The 27,936-nt window shown below is 42.2% G+C and overlaps 1 protein-coding gene across 1 annotated transcript; it reads left to right on the forward strand.

Moving 5' to 3' along the window:
* Positions 1-1,245: 1,245 nt before the first annotated feature.
* LOC109892779 (histone-lysine N-methyltransferase, H3 lysine-36 and H4 lysine-20 specific-like) lies at positions 1,246-27,354 on the forward strand. The gene is made up of 21 exons (XM_031826688.1): positions 1,246-1,382; positions 1,599-1,771; positions 1,904-3,842; positions 4,077-4,189; positions 4,282-4,537; positions 4,722-4,819; positions 7,758-7,803; positions 8,032-8,234; positions 8,485-8,622; positions 11,864-11,987; positions 12,246-12,446; positions 14,942-15,121; positions 15,357-15,513; positions 15,823-16,028; positions 16,186-16,298; positions 17,416-17,685; positions 18,181-18,297; positions 21,276-21,417; positions 23,102-23,208; positions 23,458-23,659; positions 23,933-27,354. The coding sequence occupies exons 1-21, from the start codon at positions 1,340-1,342 to the stop codon at positions 24,571-24,573; spliced, it is 5,469 nt and encodes a 1,822-aa protein (XP_031682548.1). The 5' UTR covers positions 1,246-1,339; the 3' UTR covers positions 24,574-27,354.
* The last annotated feature ends 582 nt before the right edge of the window (positions 27,355-27,936 follow it).

The raw sequence follows: 27,936 nt of genomic DNA on the forward strand, positions 1-27,936 counted from the left end.
TCTGTAGTCCAACTCATCCCAAACCATCTCAATTGGGTTGAAGTTGGGTGATTGTGGAGGCCAGGTCATCTGATGCAGCACTCCATTAATCTCCTTCTTGGTCAAATAGCCCTTACACAGCCTGGAGGTGTGTTGGGTCATTGTCCTGTTGAAAAACAAATGATAGTCCCACTAAGCTCAAACAAGATGGGATGGCGTATCGCTGCAGAATGCTGTGGTAGCCATGCTGGTTAAGTGTGCCTTGAATTCGAAATAAATCACTGACAGTGTCACCAGAAATGCACCCCCACACCATGCTTCACGATTGGAACCACACATGCGGAGATCATCCGTTCACCTACTCTGCGTCTCACAAAGACACAGCGGTTGGAAACAAAAATCAAAGGACAGATATCCAACGGTCTAATGTCCATTGCTCGTGTTTTTTGACCCAAGCAAGTCTCTTCTTCTAATTGGTGTCCTTTAGTATTGGTTTCTTTGCAGCTATTCAACCACGAAGGCCTTATTCACGTAGTTTCCTCTGAACAGTTGATGTTGAGATGTGTCTGTTAATTGAACTCTGTGAAGCATTTATTTGGGCTGCTATTTCTGAGGCTGGTAACTGTCATGAGAGCCAGTTTCATCATAGCGCTTGACGGTTTTTGCGACTGCACTTGAAGGACCTTTCAAAGTTCTTGAAATGTTCTGTATTGACTGACCTTCATGTCTTAAAGTAATGTTGGACTGTTGCTTGTCTTTGCTTATTTGAGCTGTTCTTGCCATAATATGGACTTGGTATTTTACCAAATATGGCTATCTTCTGTATACCCCCTACCTTGTCACATCACAACTGATTGGCTCAAAAGCATTAAGATGGAAAGAAATTGCACAAATTAACGTTTAACAAGGCACACCTGTTAATTGAAATGCATTCCAGGTGACTGTCTCATGAAGCTGGTTGAGAGAATGCCAAGAGTGTGCAAAGCTGTCATCAAGTCAAAGGGTGGCTACTTTGAAGAATCTTAAATCTAAAATACATTTTGATTTGTTTAACACTTTTTTGGTTGCTACACGATTCCATATCTGTTATTTCATAGTTTTGATGTCTTCACTATTCTAGAAAATAGTAAAATAAAGAAAAACATTTGAATGAGTAGGTGTGTCCAAACATTTGACTGGTACTGCATATAACATGAATTTAAACCTTTTTAAACATGTATTGAAGTAATTTAAATATTGATTATTTAGTGTCTATCAACAGATGGACAGCCCAAAGAAGAAGTCCCTTCCACCTGTAAAGTTTTTAGAGGGTGAAGTTATATGGGCAAAGTTCAACCGAAGACCCTGGTGGCCTTGTGAGATGACAGTTGACCAAGTACAGGGAACCTACCACAAAATGAAAGGTAGGCCCTGGTCCTGGGTATTATTTTAACAACTCATTGTTTTTTTAACTGATCTTGTAGGACAGATTTGTACTAGCTTGGAAGTGTTATATTTCACAATCCACTTTACATTGAAATGGACACATCTCTCTTGCAAAATGTATTTTATACCTGTGATAAAGGTTAAATGAATATGAAATCTACCGGATCCTTTGCTCCTGTGTGGTGATGTTTCAGAGCCCAGTGATAGGCCTTGTCGGCAGTACCACATCAGAACCTTTGGAGAGCCGTTGGAACTGGCCTGGGTCGCAGGAAAAGCTACACACACTTTTCATGGAGGCTTTGAGTTTGAACAGCTCCCCTTGATACGCAGGAGAGGAAGGCAAAGAGACAAAGACTACAAATACACTGTAATTATTAATGTGAATCAAACATGTGGCTCAGCTTTTTTGTATGTTGGACAATAACCAATCATGTTTTACCTGAATATATCCAAAATACAAATATTTGTGATTACAAAAACACTTTATTTTCCTCCATAGATACCCAAGCGTTTTAAAGCATCTTGGGAAAAAAGTGTGGCTGAGGCAGAAGCTGTCCTCCCAGAGCGGCCCAAAATGGGGCCCTCTAGACCTGACTCCATAGATACAACCCTCCATGATGGGTCCATATTAGAGAACAAGGACCTTCCAATTCCCCCTTCCTCCATTCCATCTGCCTCTATATCCCCTGCACCAAGTCACATAACAAACGGAACTGTGTCACCACAAAGTAAATCTTCCCCAAAAGGAAGCATTTTCAAGAAGCCTCAGAGGAAGAAGAATCCAACTAAAGCATCAAAAGCCAAAAATGAGTTCTTCAACACTGAAACATTAAGAAGCACTGACAAGCCAGAGGGGGACATCGAAGAATGTCCGTATTTGGACATTGACTCTATCCCCAATATTTTGTGTCCTAAAGCACTTGAGCGTCAATCCAAGCCCTCTCAGACTCAGCCCTCAGTTCCAGTAGTAGAAAAAGTGAAGAAGCAGCCTGAAGTCCAAACTGGCCTGTGGTTCAGCAAACCAGGAAAAGACAGGCGACTCATCACTACCACCTCCATATCTAAACACAATTCCTTTAGCAAGGGCCCCTGCAAGAAAAATACTCAAACTGCAGCTGCTGTCAACAGACAGACACAAGTGTCCAGTGTGGCAATCAAGGAATGCTCTAGTCATCAGTTGAAGACTTCAGTGTCCAGTGTAATAGTCAAAGAACGCCCTGCTGATCAGTCGAAGACTCCAGTGTCCAATGCAACAGTCAAAGCAATGACTGGTAATCAGTTTAAGACTCCAGTCTTAAGTGTGCCCAAGCTCACGGATCAGTCGAAGGACCTGGGCAAGCAGCCTGCGCATCTGCCCGCTAGCAACCGCCTCATGACCAGAGCTCTTAAAGCTATGGAGGAAGCTGAGCGGAAGGTGTCATCTTCCAAAAACACGCCCTCTGATAAACCAGAGACCAAAACAAACTGTTATACAGAGGACAAACCTTCAAAGGTTGACAACGATAATCAGATCATGGCTTTTCCAAATTGCTCTTCATCAAAGTTCACCAGGTCGAAGGACTTTGAGGCAGAGGTTAAGACAGAAAATGAGAGCTTCTTTGTATCCCAGATGCCTGCGGATTTCATACCTCTAACTTCTGGGAAGGAAAAGAAAGAGAACCGTGTGTCTCACATCTCCTCCTGTTCCTCTCCCTCGCCATGCTTCTCTCCCATGGATGTCTTCAAAGACATCAAAGAGTTATCCTTCAAGTCCCTGGAATCAAGTGATGGTGATGGAAAACATGTGTCTTTTAAACCAGACACTAACTACAAGTTCAGTACTTTTCTCATGCTGCTGAAGGACGAGCACGATACCAGGGAGAAACATGGTACACCCTTGGAGCTGGAAATCGGACCACCCACTGCCCATGTAAAAGAGGAGCCTTCAGTAATTCCACCCTTACTAGGAGAGGAGTCACTCAGTCAAGGCCCTAGTCTCAGTAAAAGTCAACAGTGCAAGGGCAAAACAAAGGCCAAACCCATGCTCAAGTCTTCTCTGAAAGTAGAAATCCCACAACTTGAAGGCAGCATAAACCAGGACTTGAAAAGGTCAGCCAAAAAGAGAGGCTTGTCTGGGACTAAAAATAAACCTAATAGAAAAGAGCCTTGTGGTAAGAGGTCTCCTGGACCTGGCTACCTTGGGATGGAGGCCTCACACCATCTTTCTAGCAATGCCTGTCCGAAGTTTAACCATGATTCAGGGACATTAGGGGGGTTGGGGGAGGGCTGCAGTGGGCTAATGAATGAGAGACTACAGAACATGGTGCCTTTGGAGCAGGGTGGTGCAGACCCATCAGTGTCCTTTCAGACAAAGACAAGGTTGGACCAGCAGATTATTCCTGCCATCAATTCTGCAAACACTACACAAAGTACTGGGGAAGGCCAGGAGGCTCCCACAGGTAAGGAATAGTTTTTTCTTCTTCTTGGTTTGACAGAAGGGTATCCCAAAGGAGATTATGACTGATCAATGCATTGACTTTGCTTTGGGAATTATACCATAATGAAAATATCAAAAGCTATAATGTGATAGCTTCCGATTCAGGGCCATGATGCCAAATTCTGTAGATCATGAAATGTCATGGTTTTTACATGTGTGGCATATTCATACTTTTTGCACACTTGTCCTTCATCAGCACATAAACGAATTAGAAAACCAAGCAAAAGACTCATAGAATGGACAGAAGAGTATGATCAGATATTCTCCACAAGGAAGAAACAGAAAAAGGCCCTCCAGTCTTTGGGAAAGGTAGCTCACTCAAACATACAGTATTACATCTCTTGGATTTTCAGGGTTTTGTATCATCATACCAGTTCTATACCCTCTTCATGTTTTTCCAGGTGGCACAGTCCAACAGCAACAAACCAGATCCCCTACCATCAGAGAAACCCACACATGACCATGCCCCTCTGAACCCACTTCCTGAAATACAATCCCTGCCCCCAGAGGAACCATCCAAGACCCCAAATGGACAAGCCCCTCCCCGAATAGAGAACACTCCCCCTCAGGATGCACCTATCCTGTCCATAGATACTCTAACCCTGCCTCCTGAAGCAGACCCTTCGCTGTTGTGTGACAGTCTTACAAAGAGTGTTGGTGAGAAACCATTTACATATCAAATGTATACTTTGGTTGAATTGCAAAAAATTACAAAATGTTTTCGTAAGCAATGTGCCCTGAAACCAAGGAATTACTGGTTTTATTACATTACTCCTCTGTAGTAGTGGTCTCATTAACCCAGATGTGTGTAAAGGTCCACAATAACGCTGTCCTGTGGCAGGTGACGTTCCTTACTTGGAAACCATCCGTAAGAGACAGAGAAAACCCACTCTGAAGATTCTGGAATACTCAGAGGCTGCCACAATCCCAAAGAAAAAGGTATGGAGGGGTTAGGGAATGGTTGTGCTTTGTTCATTAACCTTTTTGGGATAGGGGGCAGCATTTTCACTTTTGGATGAATAGCATGCCCAGAGTGAACTGCCTCCTACTCGGTCCCAGATGCTAATATATCATATTAGTATTAGTATCGGATAGAAAACACTCTGAAGTTTCTAAAACTGTTTGAATGATGTCTGTGAGTATAACAGAACTCATATGGCAGGCGAAAACCTGAGAAAAATCCAACCAGGAAGTGGGACATCTGAGGTTTGTCGTTTTTCAAAGCTTGGCCTCCGAATACACAGTGGGATATGGATAAAGTTGCACTTCCTACGGCTTCCACTAGATGTCAACCGTCTTTTAGAAACTTGAATGAGGATTCTACTATAAAGGAGGGGCTCATGAGACCTCTTTGAGTCAGTGGTCTGGCAGAGTGCCTTGGTCTCATGACGTGCGCTCCCGACAGAGTTACCTCTCGTTCCAGTGCTTTTCTGAAGACAAAGGAATTCTCCGGTTGGAACATTATTGATATTTAATGTTAAAAACATCCTAAAGATTGATTCCATACATCGTTTGACATGTTTCTAAAGGATTGTAACGGAACTTTTCAAGTTTTTGTCTGGACGAAGTGTCTGCGCCTCATGAAGATGGATTATTGGGCTGAACACGCTAACAACAAGTGGCTATTTGGACATAAATGATGGACCTTATGGAACTTTATGGAACAAATCACTCATTTATTGTCGAACTAGGATTCATCAGAGTGCCGTCTGATGAAGATCATCAAAAGTAAGTGAATATTTATGGTGTTGTTTCTAACTTTGTTCACTCCAAAATGGCTTTGGATTTGGAATCAAAACATTACTGCACGTAAGGCGCCAATGTAAACAGAGACTTTTGGATATAAATATGCACATTATCGAACGAAACATACATGTATTGTGTAACATGATGTCCTATGAGTGTCATCTGATGAAGATCATCAAAGTTTAGTGATTCATTTTATCTATATTTCTGCTTTTTGTGACTCCTATCTTTGGCTGGAAAAATGGCTGTGTTTTTTCGACTTGGCTATGACCTAACATAATCATATGTTGTGCTTTCGCTGTAAAGCATTTTTGACATCGGACACAATGGGTAGATTAACAAGATGCTTATCTGTCATTTGCTGTATTGGACTTGTTAATGTTGGAAAGTTACATATTTCAAAAAAATATTTTTGAATTTCGCGCGCAGCCTTTTCAGCGGAATGTTGTCGAGCGGAACCCCTGCCCTAGAAAGGTTCAAACTTCTTTTGGCTTGTGGGCAGTATTTCGACATCTGGATGAGAAGCGTGCCCAAAGTAAACTGCCTGTTTACTCAGGCCCAGAAGCTTGGATTTGCATATAATTGGTAGATTTGGATAGAAAACACTCTAAAGTTTCCAATTTAAAAAAAAAAATATCTATGAGTATAACAGAACTGATATGGCAGGCGAAAACCTGAGGAAAATCCATCCGGGAAGTGGGATTTTTTAGATGTGGGTAGTTTTCAATTGAAGAGAGTATAGAGTATCTAATGTGTTAGGACCCAGATTGCCGTTCCTATGGCTTCCACTAGATGCCAACAGTCTTTAGACATTGTTTCAGGCTTGTTTTCTGAAAAATTAAGAAGAATGAGACCTTTCTGTCAGTGGATTGTAGAATCATGCAGTGCTGGTTTGCACGTGTGACCAAGTGCACGCCCTTTGTTGTTTTTCCTTTCTATTGAATACGCTTTTGTCCGGTTGAAATATTATTGATTATTTAGACAATTGACAACGTGAGGATGTATTTTTCTGTATTTTTTGATCGCCTTTGAGCCAGTTGATTACTGAACAAAACTCGCCAACAAAACTGAGTTTTTGGGATATAAAGATGGACTTTATCGAACAAAACAAACATTTATTGTGTAGCTGGGACTGTTGTGACTGCAACCATATGAAAATCATCAAAGGTAAGTGATTCATTTTATCGCTATTTCTGACTTTTGTAATTCCTTTACTTGGTTGTAAAATGATTGTATGCTTTTGTAAGTGGGGCGCTGTCCTCAGATAATCGCATAGTATGCTTTCGCCGTAAAGCCTTTTTGAAATCTGACAAAGTGGCTGGATTAACAAGAAGTTAATCTTCAAGCCGATGTATAACATTTGTATTTTTTATAAATGTTTATTATGACTATTTCTGTATTTTGAATTTGGCGCTCTTCACCGGATGTTGTCGAGGTGGGTCGGTAGCGGAAAGGTTAAGGGGACAATGTGCAGTTCAATCAATAACAAAGCATACACCCCACCACCTTTTTGCGTAAAGGGCTTAGGAATGGAGCTGGAGAAATGTAACCACCAAATTCATAGATTATTATTATTTATTTACCTTTATTTAACTAGGCAAGTCAGTTAAGAACAAATTCTTATTTTCAATGACGGCCTAGGAACAGTGGGTTAACTGCCTGTTCAGGGGCAGAACGACAGATTTGTACCTTGTCAGCTTGGGGGTTTGAACTTGCAACCTTCCGGTTACTAGTCCAACGCTCTAACCACTAGGTGGGGCAATGGATGCAAGGACTGACCATCTATGAGATCAAAATGATAGTTTTAATCATGTTTTTAAGCTATACAGTGTTTGTTTACAATGTGTTTGTTTACAATGACATTGTTTACAAACAGTGGAGGGAAAAAATATATATTTTGGGTCTGATGGGGTTAGACAGTTGAAATAAGCTCATGAGGCATTTATACGTTACATTCTTCAAGAAACAATTGCTATATATAATTAATTTTAAAGTAAAGAAAAAAATGTACCAATTACAGATTGCCCCTTTAAGGATTTTTGTATCTGGTCACTACTGTGATAGGCTGTAAGGCCTATCACAGTAGTGAAGGCCTTACAGCAGGGGTTGACTGGTTAATTGTGTATTACAGGTCAAGCCCCTGAAGTCCAGCTCATCAAGCCAGGCTGTTCATTCAGGTCAGTCTACACAGGAAGGACCTCCCTCAAACTGTCCGCATTACACAGTTCTTAAGCGTCTTTCCCACTGTTGTGTAAGATGTGTACAGGAAAAGCATTAAGAAATGTAAGGCTATATACTGTTTATCACAATGCTTTGTGATACTGCTTTCATTTACCTCATGATTGTCAATTCAGAGGTTTGATTGGTCTTGGGATCAAAGTTGACTTGACTATTTTTTTCCCCAGGCTCTAGACAACACTCCTTTAAATCAAAGTTCAAGCAACCAATGACATCCACCACTGCATCCTCCACAATGTTGCCCTGCACCCCTGCACCCTGCCCCCAGACACAGAGTTGCATGGAGAGGGGGTCAGACATCGACCTCACCACGCCCCCCACTAAGGACACTAATCTCCATGACGATGGGAGGGACACCATAGACCCAGAGGTCAGACAAGAGGTTAAATCTGCAGCTTAATTTGATGGTCCATATGTTTTACCTGATAATAACATAGAAATTACATGGTAAAATTGTAATTACAAAATAACGACCCAAAAAAGAAAAGAATAACACTAAAACATGCATCAATACGTACCTGAAAACATTCTGCATCGAATAGTGTTACGGCATGATTGCTTGCAATGTGGCTTTCGGTGCTTGAACTGTCCTGCTGATTTTCTTCTTATTTGCACCTCAGGGTTTTGCATCCAGTTTCGATGACAGCTTTTCATCCATGAGGGAGGAGTCTTCACAGTGCGATGACACACTCTTCCCCAATAAGAAGATCATAATGGACAGAGGGGGCGTGGCCTCATTGAAGGAGAATGTGTGTCAGGTGAGTACGTCTAACATCACCAATATAAGAGTGGTAAGGGGCCTCCAGAGTGGCGCAGTGGTCTAAGGCACTGCATCGCTAGCTGTGCCACTAGAGATCCTGGTTTGAGTCCAAGCTCTGTCGCAGCAGGCCGCGCCCGGGAGACCCATGGGGTGGCGCACAATTGGCCCAGCTTTGTCCGGTGTTAGGGGAGGGCTTGGCCGGCAGGGATATTCCTGTCCCATCGTGCACTAGCGACTCCTGTGGCGTGCCGGGCACAATGCACGCTGACACGTTAGTCAGGTGTATAGTGTTTCCTCTGACACATTGGTGCAGCTGGCTTCCGGGTTAAGCGGACGTTGTGTCAAGAAGCAGTGCGGCTTGGCTGGGTTGTGTTTTGGAGGACGTACGGCTCGTGACCTTCGTCTCTCCCGAGTCCGTAGAGAAGTTGCAGCGATGGGACAGGACTACCAATTGGATTCCACGAAATTGGGAAAAAAATCTATAAAAAGAGTGGTTACCTTGTGTTTATTTAACCCTTTGACATGTACCAACAAACGGGTGTGATCATTCTACAGTGGTCCCTGCAGGATATACTCAAACCGGTGTGATTAGAACTCTTATTTAGAACGTCCAGTTTCGATTGACGCAACAGTCTGCGATTGAGCTGGCCACACTGTTTTTTCACAGAAACATTTTGCACAAACACAGTCCTCACAAAGTTATGTCCTGAATGTGAGCAGTTTATTTTTGGATGCAATGTTCAGACATTCAGAAGTAGCAACGTCATAACACAATCATTCAGCCGGAAAATGTAGGCTACATTAGTCCTAGCACTAACTCTCGGCTGACAGAAACCACAATATGAATTATCTAATAGCAATTACTATTTATAATTCATCACATCATGGGTGAGCTCACCATTGATCGAAATAATTGAGTAAAACACTTTCTAAAAATCTTAAGTAATCCGGCGATATTTCGTTTGTGCACGCCACCATGTTTGTTTTTTCACTCCAACCAAAGATATGAAGAGGAGGCAAGATGAGTTTGGTCTGTTTGCAGTATGCATGTTGAAGTGGTGTGTCGTCTACGATCAATCACTTCCATTCAATTGCGGAAGTTTACTCGAAAGATAAGTGAACCATTCCTTCATCTCATTATAACATCTTTGGTCTGACAGATGTTTACGTGACACCCAGAATGCATTGTATAATGTCAACAAACATGGTGCCACACATAGCTGGCAAATAGCTTAGCATTAGCTCATCATAATTAGTACAACCTTAAAAGAGTATTTTACACATATCGCAGGTATCTATTACAATCTATGCAATAATCGGAATGCATTATTTGTCACAAGTACATGTCAATGTGAATAAAACTGTAAATACATTATGCTCTACATATACTGTACATACAGTACCAGTCAAAAATGTGGACACACCTACTCATTCAAGGGTTTTTCTTTATTTTGTACTATTTTATACATTGTAGAAACTATGAAATAACACATATGGAATCATGTAGTAACCAACAAAGTGTTAAACAAATCTAAATATATTTTATGTTATAGATTCTTCAACATTGCCACCCTTTGCCTTGATGACAGCTTTGCACACTCTTGGCATTCTCTCAACCAGCTTCATGAGGTAGTCACCTGGAATGCATTTGAATTAACATGTGTGCCTTGTTAAAAGTTAATTTGTGGAATTTATTTCCTTCTTAATGCATTTGAGCCAATCAGTTGTGTTGTGACAAGGTAGGGTTGGTATACAGAAGATAGCCCTATTTGGTCAAAGACCAAGTCCATATTATGGCCAGAACATCTTAAATAAGCAAAGAGAAACGCCAATCCATCATTACTTTAAGACATGCAGCTCAGTCAATACAGATAATTTGAAGAACTTTGAAAGTTTCTTCAAGTGCAGTCGCAGAAACCATCAAGCACTATGATGAAACTGCCTCTCATGAGGACCACCACAGGAAAGGAAGACCCAGAGTTACGTCTGCTGCAGAGGATAAATTCAGTTACCAACCTTAGAAATTGCAGCCCAAATAAATGCTTCACAGACACATCTCAACATCAACTGGTCAGAGGACACTGTGTGAATCAGGCCTCCCTGGTCGAATTGCTGCAAAGAAACCACCACTAATAAGAAGAAGAGACTTGCTTGGGCCAAGAAACACGAGCAATGGACATTAGATGGGTGGAAATCTGTCCTTTGGTCTGATGACCTGCATCAGATGACCTGGCCTCCACAATCACCCTATCTTAACCAAATTGAGATGGTTTGGAATGAGTTGGAGCGCAGAGTGAAGGAAAAGCAGCCAACAAGTGTTCAGCATATGTGGGAACTCCTTCAAGACTGTTGGAAAAGCATTCCAGGTGAAGCTGGTTCTGAGAATGCCAAGAGTGTGCAAAGTTGTCATCAAGGAAAAGGGTGGCAACTTTGAAGAATCTCAAATATAAAATAGATTTTGATTTGTTTAACACTTATTTGTTAACTACATGATTCCATACGTGCTATTTCATAGTTTTGATGTCTTCACTATTATTCTACAATGTAGAAAATAAAGAAAAAATAAAGAAAAACCCTTGAATGAGCAGGTGTGTCCAAACTCTTGACTGGTACTGTACTGTGAAACGACAACACGTTATACAGAAAATACGGCACTTACTTTGATAGCAACACACATGTCCAAAGTTATAATTTTGGGGGGAAACAACAATAGTGGCATTGAGAGCGCCAGCCCAAAAATGTGCCAGAGGGAAAAAGTTTGTGCAAGACTGGGTAAATGTCTGCATACTCGATCTGCGTAACACTGAGGAAGTGCTTGGGCTCTCCTTGAAGAAATTTGTCCAGCTCAGTAAAGCCTCAAACATAAATTGTCTGCAACAGTGAAATGGGATACTTCTATGTTAATTAATGTGGAGGCGGAACACACCTCAATTCAAACTGTTGTTAGAGAATAAAACTTGATAAAAAATCATTTGAAATTGACAAGTTGAAACATAACCTACAGATAATTATCAGGCAGCGTGTGATAACTATCACGTTGCGAAACAATCCCATTTTGGAATGTGCATAAAACAACTCACGCTGGGGTGACCGTTAGGGATATTTGGAACTCACATGTGAAAAGGTTAAAGTGCTATAAGTGATTGTGGAGTCTGTTTGCTCTTTGCCCATCAGAAAGTTTCAGACAGCTGTGTACATTGTTCTAATGTTGTGTAAACCTTTATGGACTGTATGGGTAGGTATGTGAGAAGACTGGGGATCTTCTGCTGTGTGAGGGCCAGTGTTGTGGGGCCTTCCACCTCCAGTGTAGCGGCCTCACAGAGCCTCCTAAAGGGAAGTTCATCTGCCAGGAGTGCAAGTCTGGTGGGTCAAGCATATATTCTGTAAAAACACAACCACTGTATCCTCATTAACATATTTTTTATGCCTCATTCCTACTTGGACAAAATTGTGGAAAGACTATTATTAGCTGCATCTAGAGTTATCAGTGTGCTATCTGATTGTTTCACACATAATTTTGCTGATTCTCTCCCCTCAGTTACCCTCTCATCCTAACATCCACCATTCTCTCTGGCTTGTAAAAGCAAACCAGTTTATTAAACTTGATGTGTTTGTTGCTAGGTGTCCATACCTGTTTTGCGTGTAAGAAGCCCGGGGAGAACGTGAGGCGCTGTATGATCCCAGTGTGTGGGAAGTTCTACCATGGAGAGTGTATCGCCAATCACGCTCCCGTTGCCCCCCTGCACGGGGGCTTCCGCTGCTCCCTCCACGTCTGTCTGTCCTGCTTCATCACTAACCCTGTCAACCCCTCCGTCCCCAAAGGTGTGTGCTGCTCTGCTCCACCCAGCACAGTTCAGTTTAATTCGATTTTATGCAAATCTTCTCAATTGCAATCACCTTACCCTGGTAACTCTACAGGAGAACGGGATGACATATGTTTTCTCAAATAATTTTCATTTTGCACAAGAAATTCAGATAGTTCATATCAACACTATGATAGAAAGACCCACTACTTGAAATTAGCTGTGGGAAGTAAATACCAGTCAAAGGTTTGGACACAACTACTCATTCATGGGTTTTTATTTATTTTTTACAGTTTCCTACATTGTAGAATAAAGTGAAGATATCAAAACTAAGAAATAACACATATGGAGTCATGTAGTAACCAAAAAAGTGTTAAACAAATCCAAATATATTTTATATCTGAGATTCTTCAAAGTAGCTACCCACTGCCTTGATGACAGCTTTGCAGACTCTTGGCATTCTCTCAACCAGCTTCACGAGGAATGCTTTTCCAACAGTTCCCACATATGCTGAGCACTTGTTGGCTGCTTTTCCTTCACTCTACGGTCCAACTCATCCCAAACCATCTCAATTGGGTTGAGGTCTGGTGATTGTGGATTCCAGGTCATCTGATGCAGTAGTCCATCACTCTCTTTGGTCAAGTACAGCCTGGAGCTGTGTTTTGGGTCATTGTCCTGTTGAAAAACAAATGATAGTCCCACTAAAAGCAAACCAGATGGGATGGAGTATCACTGCAGAATGCTGTGGTAGCCATGCTGGTTAAGTGTACCTTGAATTCTAAATAAATCACTGACAGTGTCACCAGCAAAGCACCATCACACCTCCTCCGACATGCTACACTGTGGGAACCACACATGCAGACATCATCCATTCACCTACTCTGTGTCTCACAAAGACACGGCGGATGGAACAGAAATCTCAAATTTGGACTCATCAGACCAAAGGACGGATTTCCACCGGTCTAATGTCCATTGCTCGTGTTTCTTGGCCCAAACAAGTCTCTTCTTATTATCGGTGTCCTTTAGTAGTGGTTTCTTTGCAGCAATTTGACCATGAAGGCCTGATTCATGCATTCTCCTCTGAACAGTTGATGTTGAGATGTGTCTGTTAGTTGAAATCTGTGAAGCATTTATTTAGGCTGCAATCTGAGGTGCAGTTAACTAACAATTTATCCTCAGCAGCAGAGGTAACTCTAGGTCTTCCTTTCCTGTGGCAGTCCTCATGAGAGCAAGTTTCATCATAGCGCTTGATGGGTTTTGCGACTGCACTTGAAGAAACTTTCAGTTCTTCAAATTTTCCATATTGACTGACCTGCCTGTCTTAACCTCTCTTGGGTAGATGGCAGTATTGTAAGTGTCACTCCAGGTGGACTCTACTGTTTTGGTGTGCATGAACTGGAGCACGCTTCACGTTGTTTTTATCCGGTATTAGAAACAGTTTATTCCGTCTTCAATTGTATTGATTATTTACGTTTTAGGGTACCTGAGGTTGGATTAGGAATGTTGTTTGAAATGTTTCGACCAAGTTTACAGGTAACTTATTAGATACTTTGTAGGCTTGTTGGACGAGTTGAAACCGGTGTATTTCTGAATCAAACACGCTAAATAAATATAATTTTTTGAGACATAAAGAAGGACATTATCGAACAAAAGGACGTTTTGTGATGTTTCTGGGAAGAATATCTTCAAAGGTAAAGCATTAATTATATCGCTATTTCTGACTTTTGTGGCGCACCTGCCTGGTTGAGATATGATTTTCAGGTGTTTGTATGTGGGGCGCTGTCCTCAGATAATCGCATGGTTTGCTTTCGCCGTAAAGCCTTTTTGAAATCTGACACAGCGGCTGGATTAACAAGAAGTTAAGCTTTATTTTGATGCATAACACATATATTTTCAAGAATGTTAAATATTTGAATTTGGTATTTCTGAATTTCGCGCTCTGCAATTTCACCGGATGTTGGCCAGGTGGTACGCTACTGTCCCACCTGCCCATAAGAAGTTAAAGTAATAATGGACTGTCGTTTCTGTTTGCTTATTTGAGCTGTTCTTGCCATAATATGGACTTGGTCTTTTACCAATCATACCTTGTCCCAACACAACTGATTGGCTCAAATGCATAAAGAAGGAAACAAATTCCACAAATTAACTTTTAACAAGGCACACCTGTTAATTGAAATGCATTCCAGGTAATTACCTCATAAAGCTGGTTCTGAGAATGCCAAGAGTGTGCAAAGCTGTTGGCAAGGCAAAGGGTGGCTACTTTGAAGAATCTGAAATATAAAATATATTTTAATTAGTTTAACAATTTTTTGGTTACTACATGATTCCATATTTGTTATTTCATAGTTTTGACGTCTTCACTATTATTCTACAATGTAGAAAATAGTAACAAATAAATAAAAACTCTTGAATGAGTAGGTGCGTCCAAACTTTCGATGGGTACTGTATGTGTACTAGATATTCTAACTAACAGCTCATTCTGCCTCTGTCCCCCCTGTGTTGTGTGGCCTGTAGGTCGTCTGACACGCTGTGTGCGATGCCCTGTGGCGTACCATGCCAACGATTACTGCATGGCAGCGGGCAGTGTGGTCCTGGCCAACAACAGCTTCCTGTGTCCCAACCACTTCACCCCCCGCAGGGGATTCCGAAACCATGAACACGTCAACGTCAGCTGGTGCTTTGTCTGCTCTGAAGGTACGCCGGCCTCCACATATGTTGGGTTGTTAGAGTCCGATATGCATAGATACACTCAGTAAATACTTACCTACATATGTAATGTGTATTACATGATCAGGGTACAATTTTCGCAGAACACATGATCAGAGTTCATATGTACTACAGCCCAGTTACATCTCTGTTTGCTCATCTGAGTTTTCAATCTCATAGACCAGTCCAGTAGACAAACTGTTATTCCTCTCCCATGCTCCAGGGGGCAGTCTGTTGTGCTGTGAGTCGTGTCCTGCTGCCTTCCACCGGGAGTGTCTGAACATCGACATGCCCGAGGGCAGCTGGTTCTGTAACGACTGCCAGGCCGGGAAGAAGCCCCACTATAAGGACATCCTGTGGGTCAAAGTGGGCCGGTACAGGTCAGTACAGCCGCCTGGGGACCAACCTCACTGGCTATCCATTGGTTGTCAAAACAGCAACAAGTTGCCTAAAGACGAAACAGATGGCATCCAGGATATTAAGTCCTTCCCTGCCTGAACCACATTCCTCATGATAATGTGTCCTTTAGGTGTTCTGACATTACAAAACCACCAAGGTACTGAGAACTGAAATGCACCTGTATTTCTCTTCACAATATGGCAGTGGTTGCAAATGGTAGTGTTTTTTCTGCCATGTCCCATTTCCTTTTCTTGTTCATATCGTCTTTTCCCTTCCTATCTTCTGTCTAGGTGGTGGCCTGCGGAGGTCAACCATCCCAAGAACATCCCGGAGAACATCCTGCGTATGAGGCACGACGTAGGCGAGTTCCCTGTGCACTTTTTTGGCTCCAACGACTACCTGTGGACCTACCAAGCCAGAGTCTTCCCCTACATGGACGTAGACACCAACAACAAGGAGAAGATGGGGAAAGGTGTCGACGTCATCTACAAGAAAGGTATTCACACCAATTTTGATTGGCAGTAGAGGAAATTTGAAGGGGAGGCTTGAGCTGTGCAAGTGTGTGTAGCGTGGGTGTGTGCAGAGAGTAAGAGTGTTTTGTCAAAGTGAATTATGACAAGGTTGTCGTTGACTTTATGTTAATCTTTCCCCAGCTTTGGAGGAAGCTGCTCGCAGGTTTCTGAAACTGCAGGCAGAGAAAGAACTAAGACAGCTTCAGGAGGACAGGAGGAATGACAAGAAACCCCCTCCATACAGACACATCAAGGTACCATAACTGCCACATCTCTTGCCGCACAAAATGTATACATTAAAGGCCCATTGAAGTCAAAAACATGACTTCCTGTGTTTTATATACACTGAGTGTACAAAATATTAGGAACATCTTCCTAATATTGAGTTGTACCCGCTTTTGCCCTCAGAACAGCCTCAATTCATTGGGGCATGGACTCTAAAAGGTGTCGAAAGTGTTCCACAGGGATGCTAGCCCATATTGACTCCAATGCTTCCCACAGTTGTGTGAAGTTGGCTGGATGTCCTTTGGGTGGTGGACCATTCTTGATACACACAGGAAACTGTTGAGTGTGAAAAACCCAGCAGCGTTGCAGTTCTTGACACACCCAAACCAATGCGCCTGTCACCTAATACCATACCCCATTCAAAGGCACGTCAATATTTTGTCTTGCCCATTCACCCTCTGAATGGCACACATACGCAATCCATATCTCAAGACTTAAAATCATTCTTTAACCTGTCTCCTCCCCTTCATCTACACTGATTGAAGTGGATTTAACAGGTCACATCAATAAAGTATCATTGCTTTCAACTGGATTCACTTGGTCTGTCTATGTCATGGAAACAGCAGGTGTTCCTAATGTTTTGTACACTCAGTGTGTATTTCTACTATGAACTTGCAATAATACTGTAAAATTGTGAAAATTATAATAATGGCCTTTTAGTGTAAGAGCTGTCTGATAAGACTGCCTGAAATGTCAGCCTGTTTTGGAGGGATGAGGTTTTGGCCTGCCTGGTGACGTCACCAGACGGTAAATTAGTTAATAGACCAATAAAAAGGAGAGTTACAAACCTTTCTGCCAATAACAGCTAGTTTTCAGTTTTCCCTTCCCCACTTAGATCACTCCCAGACTCCCAACTAACAGAAGTCATGCTTGAGAAATTGCTCTTTGCTAACAAGCTATTTTTGTACATTTTTGACAATTTTTATTGAAAACAGTAAGGTACTTAATTGTTACCCAGAAATGATTTGATATTGAGATTTTAAAAAGTCTGCGTTGGACCTTTAAGTTTTAGTTTTGAGCTGTAGAAGTATTACCACACCCCCTTTGCAACTTCATTCCTCTGAAGTCACTCGCCTAACCCCTCAGGTGAATCGGCCAATCGGGAAGGTGCAGTTCATCACGGCTGACCTATCAGAGATCCCACGCTGTAACTGCAAGGCTTCAGACGAGAACCCGTGTGGCATCGACTCTGAGTGTATTAACCGCATGCTGATGTACGAGTGCCACCCCCAGGTGTGCCCAGCGGGCAATGGCTGCCTGAACCAGGCCTTCACCAAACGCCAGTACAGCCAGGTGGAGATCTTCAGGACTCTGGCACGAGGCTGGGGCCTTCGCTGTGCCCATGACATCAAGAAGGTAATGGTGGAGGTTTTACCATTAATCATGTAAAGTAGAGATCAATGTGCCACCATGAAACTGTATCCCCTGGGGCTTAAACTATATTTTCAAAAGGCTATGGATTTGAAACAGGCTTTGTTTGATTCTTCTTCAATCCAGACAGATTTCAATTCCAGCAGACTTTTTTTCTAGAAAGTGTAAGCAATATTTTGGATGTTAAAGGAATCATGAAGTATGACTTTTGAAAGGGTAATCAGTGATATGATAATCTAATCATCAAACCATAAAGTTGATGAAGCCCTGTCATCAATGGCCATCATGGCTTTGAAACATTGATTTGCACAAGTCTATCTGCTATGATCTTTACATGTAAATTACCCTTTCAAAAGTCAGTTAAAACCAAGGGAGCTCTCAGATGAATCCAAGAGTAATTATTTGAGTAGTAGAATGATTGGTAGTAGAATGAGTGTTCCACTGTGTCTCTCATCCTGACGGTCATGGTTGTGTTCTCAGGGGGAGTTTGTGAATGAGTACGTAGGAGAAGTGATCGATGAGGATGAGTGCCGGGTCAGGATCAAACATGCCCAGGATAACGACATCTGTAACTTCTACATGCTGACTCTGGACAAGGTACGGCTCAGGAGTCAGGATTTCAGAGCTCTCGTGCGACTGTCTCTTGGCCTGAAGTTACCTCTGTAATCGTATGACCTTTAACCAGGATTTCTGTAACTAGCTACAGGAAGTTGTCATGGGTTATTAATGCTATTGGCTATGTTATTGGTTATTATCACTACTATTGACAATTGTTGGTTTCTTGCTCTCTTAGATGTTAAGTCCCCGATTCCGAATGATATTTCTGTGAACAAGCCGCTCTGTGAACGGCGTTACATACTCTATGAACGCGCTGGTTGTCCTGATTCATATGCGCTATTGCAAGCGCAGCTGTGAGTTTCACGGACACAGGAAATCTGGTATTTGCATAGGGAGCGACGCGTCACATTTTCTTTGCCTGTGAATCTCACAGCACATGTAAAAAGTCAAGCGGATGCAACAACAGTGGTTTCAGCTCGCTGTGATGTTCTCAGGCGGATTTATAGCTCTGAAGTTGTAACGAGTCTGCACAAATTTGAATGGTATCTCAACGCCGCTCAGAGGACGTTTGGCAGAAAAGTCTCTGTCGTCAGCCATATGAAACAGTGCCAATGTTGTACTGTCACTAAGTATGCTCATATTTATTTTACAGTTATAAGAAAGGTGAAATCTTATAATAAGTCATTTATAATTTGATGTTTTACTGTATTTAGAAAGAATTTCAGTCCTTTCATGCCCTATTGCCCCATTTTTTTGCATAGGGGAACAAATCATAATACAGAGCTGCCAACTCTAACGCAGTGGCCGTGAGACACGCATTTGACCCGCATTTGACCCTCTTCTCACGGCACACCTCTTATATTTCACGCATTGAAAAGTACTGCTTTTATCTATTCCCTTGAAAAGTACTGCATTTATGTAGTCCATTGCAGTCAGCGCGTTAACCTTTCATCTGTGCTCCGAATCGTTTTGAAATCGGAGCATCTGCACATTCAATTTAACATCATCACGAGCGTAACCTCTTTCATTGTCCTGTCTTGCCACAGCACTGTGAACCGCGGCACATTGAAGCATATGATTGGCCTAGTTATGTAAGGGATCAGGGGGGTTGGTTGCATGTTTTAAAGATACACCCCTCAATATTAGAGTAAAAAGAGCTGCGCTGTTTTATGTACAATGTTGTCAACTAAATTAGGTGGCTGTTACTCCCGTCCGCATTGCAGAATGCAGCCTTTTGACAGCATGTACTAAAGTCGATTTAATCCACACTTGCATTAGTCCCCTCTTTTGGTGATTGGCATTTAGGATAAAAACTAATTTATGCTTAATCCAAAATGTGTTCGGAGGCTCCGTATGGATAGTGTGACGCAATCATGGATCCTCCAGAGACATGCAGAGGCCACATTTAGCTCCATACCGCATCGCCGTACAACTCCCAAATTTGGTAACAATGCGGAGGGTTTCTTATATCGATGTATAGCTCCGCATTGACATGATTGGTTGACGGTAGGTGGGGGCGGGAGGTCCTGTTGAAACACAAACTAATTTCCTTGACAACTTCCTTCACAACAGCTCTGTGCTGTTTCGTGAAGCGCAAGAAGTATGAATGCCCTGACTTCTGCAGAGGCCGTATCGCCATAAATGCTGCACTGCCAATGCAGACGTCAGATTGACAATGCATTGCCTTTTAGGCTATTACAACGAAAAGGCAGCAGACAGACCTACAGTATGTTTTATCAGGGAAGTTTGGTAGGGTGAACTGATTTGTAACTATGATAATAATTTTGTCAAACAGACTGTGAACCGAAAAGTGTAAGTTTGATTCTAGACTATACAAATTCTAGACTATAACTATACCAATAATTTGGTCAGTGTGTAGGTGCAGATTTATGTAATCTTGTTTTCGGGAGATTTTATTATCTACAGTATTTACTTGATCTAGTCTGATCAGTGGAACAATTCTCATTCTTAACAGTGGGCTAAAATATAGGATAATTAGTGTGGCTTGTCAGCAAGAAGACTACTGTTATTCCCCACACATATTTTATTATTACACTTCTTCCCAATTTTGACAGTGTAATCACATATTTGAAATCTGATATGACTACTTGTGTCTTTTGAAAATGAATTGTATGACGCTATGTATTAATGCAGCCATTCATGGACAGTTTTGAATAAGTCATATTATTCCATATTAAATGCTCCAGAAATCAAATGTAATTTATCAGATGAGAACAGGGATCAATCTCTTTTTCCAACCTTCGCCCTGTTTGTAGAATTTGCCGGTCTCCCTATCTCATTTCATTACTGTCTGAATAAAGCGTCAAACAACCTACAAATATGTTAACAAAAAATGTCAGCATACTTTAAATTTCATAATAATCTCAAAGAAACAAAGTCATCCAATTTTGAGTGTTTATTTAATGTTGAAAGCATCCTGAATATACCTGACCTGTGGTTTTTATTTTAAACTTTTCCACCCTGGTCATAGGCCTATGCCATGTCAAAAATCATAGAATTGCAGGAAGTTAGCTTAAAATGAGGAACATTTTCCTGGGGGAGGACACCCAGTCCTCCATCTAGGGATTGTGCCAGGGCTAATGAAATTCACATAGCAAATCTCACTCCAAGCTTTCTCCAAAAGTTGGCAGTCGTGTCATATTTATAATTTTTTATATTTCATAATATTTGAACTATGTACTTGAGCTTAGGTCCTCAAAAGTGAGTACACCTCAGCTATTTATTGTTTAAAAAAGTACCTTAGAGGTGAGTTCTACACCTTTCTAAAATTATGCAGCATTACCATTTATGTTTATGGCCATCTTATGAAAAATTATTACTTTTGGGTATGTCTATTTAGGCAGAAAGCTACATTTTGCCCTATCATTCAAGAGAGGGGGTTCTTTTGGTTTTCTGTATTTCATCTCAGAAAATTACATCTGCTTTGCATGGTATCATAAAGACACCCAAAAGTAATGATGATTGAACAGTGTTGTCCATGTCGGTGTGTTGATTAGGATAGGATCATTGATGCTGGGCCAAAGGGGAACCAGGCCCGCTTCATGAACCACAGCTGCCGGCCCAACTGTGAGACACAGAAGTGGACGGTGAATGGAGACACGCGTGTGGGACTCTTCACTCTCATAGATGTCCCTGCAGGTGAGCGGAGCTTTGGCTTAAGGAGTTTGTGCTATATTACAGCTTTGGTTTTTGGCAACACTTTTCATTATGTAGGCATTGGCAGGAGAACTACACTACATGACAAAAATTATGTAGACACTTGCTTGTCGAACATTTTCGTTACAAAATCACTGGCTTTAATATGGAGTTGGTCCCCCTTTGATGCTATAACAGCCTCCACTCTTCTGTGAAGTCTTTCCACAAGATGTTGAAATATGGCTGCAGGGACTTGCTTCCATTCAGCCACAAGAGCATTAGTGAGGGCACTGATGTTGGGTGATTAGGTCTGGCTCGCAGTCGGGGTTCCAATTCATCCCAAAGGTGTTCGATGAAGTTAAGGTCAGGGCTCTGCGCAGGCCAGTTCTTCCACACCAATCTCGACAAAACATTTCTGTATGGACCTCGCTTTGCGCATGGGGGAATTCAGGACAGGTCCTTCCCCAAACTGTTGCCACAAAGTTGGAAGCACAGAATCATCTAGAAAGTCATTGTATGCTATAGCATTAAGATGTCCCTTCAATGGAACTAAGGGGCTTAGCCTGAACCATGGAAAAACAGCCCCAGACCTTTATTCTTCCTCCATCAATCTTTACAGTTGGCACTATGCATTCCGGCAGGTAGCGTTCCCCTGGCATCCGCCAAACCCAGATTCACCAGTCAGACTGCCAGATGGTGAAGCGTGATTCCACGGCGAGCTTTACACCACTTCAGTTGATGCTTGGCAATGCGCATGGTGATCTTAGGCTTGTGTGCGGCTGCTCGGTCATGGAAACCCATTTCATGAAGCTCCTGACGAACAGTTATTTTGCAGACGTCGCTTACAGAGGTAGTTTGAAACACGGTAGTGAGTGTTACAGATGAGTTTGAAGTGCTTCGCGCTTCAGCACTCGGCAGTCCCGTTCTGTGAGCTTGTGTGGCCTACCACTTCGCGGCTGAGCAGTTGTTGCTCCTAGACGTTTCCACTTCACAATAACAGCACTTACAGTTGACCGGGGCAGCTCTAGCAAGTCAGAAATTTGACGAACTGACTTGTTGGAAAGGTGGCCTCCTATGACGGTGCCATGTTGAAAGTCACTGAGCTCTTCAGTAAAGCCATTCTACTGCCAATATTTGTCTATTTAAAAAAAAAAAAAAATATTTAACCTTTATTTAACCAGGCAAGTCAGTTAAGAACACATTCTTATTTTCAATGACGGCCTGGGAACAGTGGGTTAACTGCCTGTTCAGGGGCAGAACGACAGATTTGTACCTTGTCAGCTCGGGGGTTTGAACTCGCAACCTTCCGGTTACTAGTCCAACGCTCTAACCACTAGGCTACGCTGCCGCCCCAATGGAGATTGCATGGCGGTGTGCTCAATTTTATACACCTGTCAGCAACGGGTGTGGTTGAAATAGCCGAATTCCCTAATTTGAAAGGGTGTCCACATACTTTTGTATATATAGTGTATAAGGGTAGCATTGTATCAGGTATATAAGAAAAGGAAGTTACATCATATTTACCACTGTGAGGGCAAAGTAGGCCATAATTTGTGTATTTACAAAAAAAAATCTTACACAGTAATTACATAGGTTATTCCATCAGCAGTTCATGTCCATCTCTCCATCACTTGTTGTGGACACTGGTTTATATCTGTCCTCTATGGGTCGTTTTGTCTGTCTCCAGACACAGAGCTGACTTTCAACTACAACTTGGAGTGCCTTGGGAATGGGAAGACTGTGTGTAAATGTGAAGCTCCAAACTGCAGCGGCTTCCTAGGAGTTCGGCCAAAGGTGAGAGGAGACACTGGAACCAGATGTTATTATTTATGACATTCATCCACAGAATGAATAAGATACATCAATAGTAGAAACAATCATGATAACGATTTTAAATGATCTTTTCACAAATCCAAGAGGCCTTTGATACAGTATTCAAAAGAGTAGTCATGTCAATGGGAATGAGATAATTGAATGAAAGGGCCATCTTCAGTTTGGGTTTCTGTGTCTCTATCAACATCCTGACCCTTCGTCCTTCCCCAGAACAACCCTCCAGCAGACGACAAGGGCCGCAAACTGAAGAAGAAGGTCCTGGCTAAACGGAAGAACAAGATGGAGTTGACCAAGGAGAGGGAGGACGAGTGCTTCAGTTGTGGGGACGGGGGACAGATTGTGTCCTGTAAGAGACCAGGCTGTCCCAAGGTCTACCACGCAGACTGTCTCAACCTCGCCAAGAGGCCTGCAGGTCAGTGGCACAGTTAGATTCCTGTCAGAGGACATGATATCGTAGTATTATAGCTCGTAATGGTTTGTTATATTTCCCCTCTGTTACTGTAGGTTTGTGTGATTGAGAATGATATGCATGACATATTTCATGCATTTTCACTGTTTGAAGTCTGCCAGATCCCTGGTTAGCAGTCTCAGTGAGCTGATTACTTCTCTGTGTTACTGCTGATGTAGTCGTGTCTGACTGCCCTTGTCTGATATACCGTATCTATCTCCCTGCTCTGTGCTGCAGGTCGGTGGGAGTGCCCATGGCACCAGTGTGACCTGTGTGGTAAGGAGGCAGCCTCCTTTTGTGAGATGTGTCCCAGCTCTTACTGCACACTGCACCGCGACGGCATGCTCTTCATCTCCAAGCTGGACGGACGGCTGTCCTGCAGCGAACACGACCCCTGTGGACCAGACCCCCTGGAGCCAGGGGAGATCAGGGAGCACCTACCCGACATCTGTGCTCTCTCACCGGGCCTGGAGGCTGGCGTAGTAATCCCTGGTGCTGCTGTGGCTGGTGCTGCTGCTACAGTCACTACTACAGGGGACCCCGAGCCTTGCCCTGGTCCTGAGTCTGAGTCTTTCCCCCCTCTCCCCAGCTCTAGCCCCATCTCTGGTCACTTTTCTGTCCCAATATCTGGCCCCATCAGCACCCCTCTAGCCAGCTCTGAGGCCCCCGATAGCTCTCACCTTTTCCTTCCCCAGTACTCACCCATCTCTTCCTACGAAGATGAGAAAGAAGAAATTGAGGATCCTTTGGGTGATGAAGAGGGGGATGAAGAGGGGGATGGAGAGGGGATGGATGGAGAGTTGGAGGATGGCGAGATGGAGGGTCTTGAGTTGAAAGATGAAGTAGAAGAACAAGTGGAGGAAGAGGAAGAAGAGTAAAGACATAATGTTTCAACAACTGCATGGTGGCTTATCATTCCACACAGTTCATACAGGGTGGAGGGGACATGGACACTGATCAGCCAAACCACAGAATAGCCCCGTCAATCACTGCTCTTATTGTCCAGTGAGCATGTGATTGTCCTGAAGGTCTACCATGTGGGGAAAAGGGATACCTGCTTGTTCTTGAGGGTGGGCCAGAGCTCAGCATCATGTAGATTCACTCATCTTTGTATATAAGGATCTGTTCTTGTCCAGAGGATTTATAGATCTGTGAATTCACACACCGCCTTGTTCAGTCAGACCCCCGAGAAATAGCAGGATGTTACAATGGAGTCTGGGCTGGTGTGTCGAAACGAAGTAGGATGGAGTTGCCGCTGGACACTGATCACGTCTAGCGTTTTCCCCCTAATAGTCAAGGTTACGGTTTGGGGTGAGTACACTGATCCTGGATCTGTGCTTAAGGGCACAATGGAGTATGATGGGAACTGTATTCATATAGCTAGGCCCATTTGGATCTCTTCATGGTTCGTTGTCAAAGCTGCTGGTTTTTGTTTTAGAACATGTTTACACTTCTGCACCTCCTCTTTGAGGACACAGCAACTAACTTATCTGAAGGGTCATCTTTTTCAAAGGGGAGACTGAAGAGAAGCGGGACAGTGCTGTCAAAGGCACGGATATCCCCTCATGAGCAAGTAGCCTATAGTTGAGTCTGTTTCTCTCTGAAGCAACTCTACTGCATGGCACAAATGAGTAATGCTGTGAAATGAGTACATCAGCCATGGAAATGATTAGTCACACTATCAACCAGTCCTTTCATCCTTGTCATTGTTGTGCAGTGCACAGTCTATATCCGTATCTGTTTGATGATCATTAATCTACTGTCTCTGCTGCCCCCTGCCTTACCACACCAAATGATACAGACACCTAGACAATACACATGCAATCAAATGGCTTAGTTAGTACATGTGGGTAGTACATCAAGGAGATGGCTTGATATTGAACATGCCCACATCCTAATCCATGACAGCACTTTGCGTTCTCCCCTAACCCTGGCATTGCATCACCATTAGCTCTTCTGTACTGATATCTGTTTGAGTGCAGTTGGCTGTACTGTAGGTCTTGGAACACAAGCTTCCTCACATGGTGGAGCTTTGTCTAGAAACTGAACTGAACCTTCAATGTGAAAGTGCCATTGTACTCAGCTGTTGAGTACGCGGCTTGACGTAACCTTACATCTAAGATAGCTAGCTCTTGTGTGTGAATTATACTCTATGACATATTTATGTAGACCTTTATAACGCACAAATTAAGACGGGACTGATTTATAGTAGTGGCATTGCTATGTCTCTTTATATCATCCATACTTTCCATTTGAAAGGCTATACTCCTGCCTTTGGTTTAGCACTAAAAATGACAGATCTGTTCTGTTCCCCGGCTAAAATGCTTTCACTACAGTATGTTTGTCTCTGCTATGTGTTTTGTCCCTCTTGAAGCTTGTCTCTGTCTCGCTGTCTTTGTTGTGTCCGTTTTTCATCTCTACTTATATGCCTTTTCAATTGAGTCAATCAGTTTTGGGGTTTCTATGAAAGAAGGGAGGTGAAGTTGGTGCTGGAGGGCCATAGAACAGAATGAAGTGGATTTGCCATTTCCCTGTTATGGGGATGTTGTGTTTCCATTTCTGAAGCTTGTATCATGCCTTTACAATAAGCAATATTTGTAGTGATTAATATCGCCCAATCTTGTAACTTTAGTTATGTCGAAGTATCTCTAGCAGCCTTTATGTATTAAAACTTAACTGGCTTAGTTTTAATTCATCATGCAAATATGTGCAATTTCTTGCATTTGAATAGAAATCCAACCAGTTTTTTTTTATGATTTGAAAAATGTATGAAACAGTTCGGTCCCTTCTTATCCATATACTGTTACTGTGAAGGTTGCCATGGTGCCCACTGCTGTTGCTCCAATATAGAGATACAGGCACCATCGTCATGGCCTGACTTGAACATCTTTACCCAGGAGTTATACAGTAACTCATAATTGTATTTTAATAGCACTAAAACAAATACGAATTTTAACAACACAGATATAAGATCCTAACTGATTAATACATCTGTTGGAAGAATATTTGTGCCTGTATATAAAAGCTAAATATGATGAATGAAAAAAACATGACCTTCAAATAAGTCTAGAGCCAGAAGATATGCGTTCTCTGGTCTCAGCTCTGTCATCAACCTGTCCAACGAACAAGATCACTTACCTTTAATACATATTGGTTGTTGGTTGAGTTGCTGTCAACAGATGTGGTAAATAACACTTTATATTGCTGTAACAATATCACAGTCATCAAGCAGATAATAGTAGGCTACGATAGCACAGTAAGAGGAGGTCGAGGGTCATACATCACATGAGACGAAACTCCCAACTATCACCACAGTACTTTGGAACTTGTGATACGATAATGAGCTGTATATCTTTTTCTACATGGTCAGTTACCCCTCGGTCCTCTTTGAAGGGTTGTCTGATAATGCACAAAGAGTTGGGAGGCTGTATCACTGTTTATATACATTCATACACATGTAACAAAGCTTCTTTTTTTTTTGCTGTCATGCTTCTTAGCTTCTGACTTCCTTCCCTCTCTGCCTTATTCAGACGTGTAATTAATCTGTTCAAAATGTAACCGTTGAGAGTTCAATAATATCCTTCTGCCTTGTGAGGAGATTGAAAGGTGTTGTATTTGTTTGTACATAATAAAGAAAAAGCTAAGTTGCAATCACATGATCTGAACGTTTTTCTTCAACTGTTTTTTGGCATTTGGATTTTGGACCGAGTTTGTATTGTTATTTTTCAGAAGGTACATTTTAAGTTAAAAGCAATCTTACTGTAATAACAATTAACAAATTATTGCATTGGGCTGGGGTAGATAATAATCCACATTAGAGGTGCTTATGTTATAGCAACTGGCTTTAGCAGTTGTTTTTAGTTTTAGCTCAGTGTACTGTTAGCCTTGTTAATAAAACTGACCGCTGTGCTCACCCCTGTTTCACCTCACATGTTGCTTGGAAGTTTTCATAGACCTTAGCCAAATACATTTAAACTCAGTTTTTCATCATTCCTGACATTTAATCCTGGTAAAAATTCCCTGTTTTAGGTCAGTTAGGATCACAACTTTATTTTAAGAATGTGACATGTCTGAATAATAGTAAAGAATTATTTATTTAATATTTGTTTTATTTCATCACATTCCCAGTGGGTCAGAAGTTTACATACACTCAATTAGTATTTGGTAGCAGTGCCTTTAAATTGTTTAACTTGGGTCAAATGTTTTGGGTAGCCTTCCACAAGCTTCCCACAATAAGTTGG

Source organism: Oncorhynchus kisutch, linkage group LG6 (genome assembly GCF_002021735.2).
Source record: "Oncorhynchus kisutch isolate 150728-3 linkage group LG6, Okis_V2, whole genome shotgun sequence".
NCBI classification, from domain to species: Eukaryota; Metazoa; Chordata; class Actinopteri; order Salmoniformes; family Salmonidae; genus Oncorhynchus; species Oncorhynchus kisutch.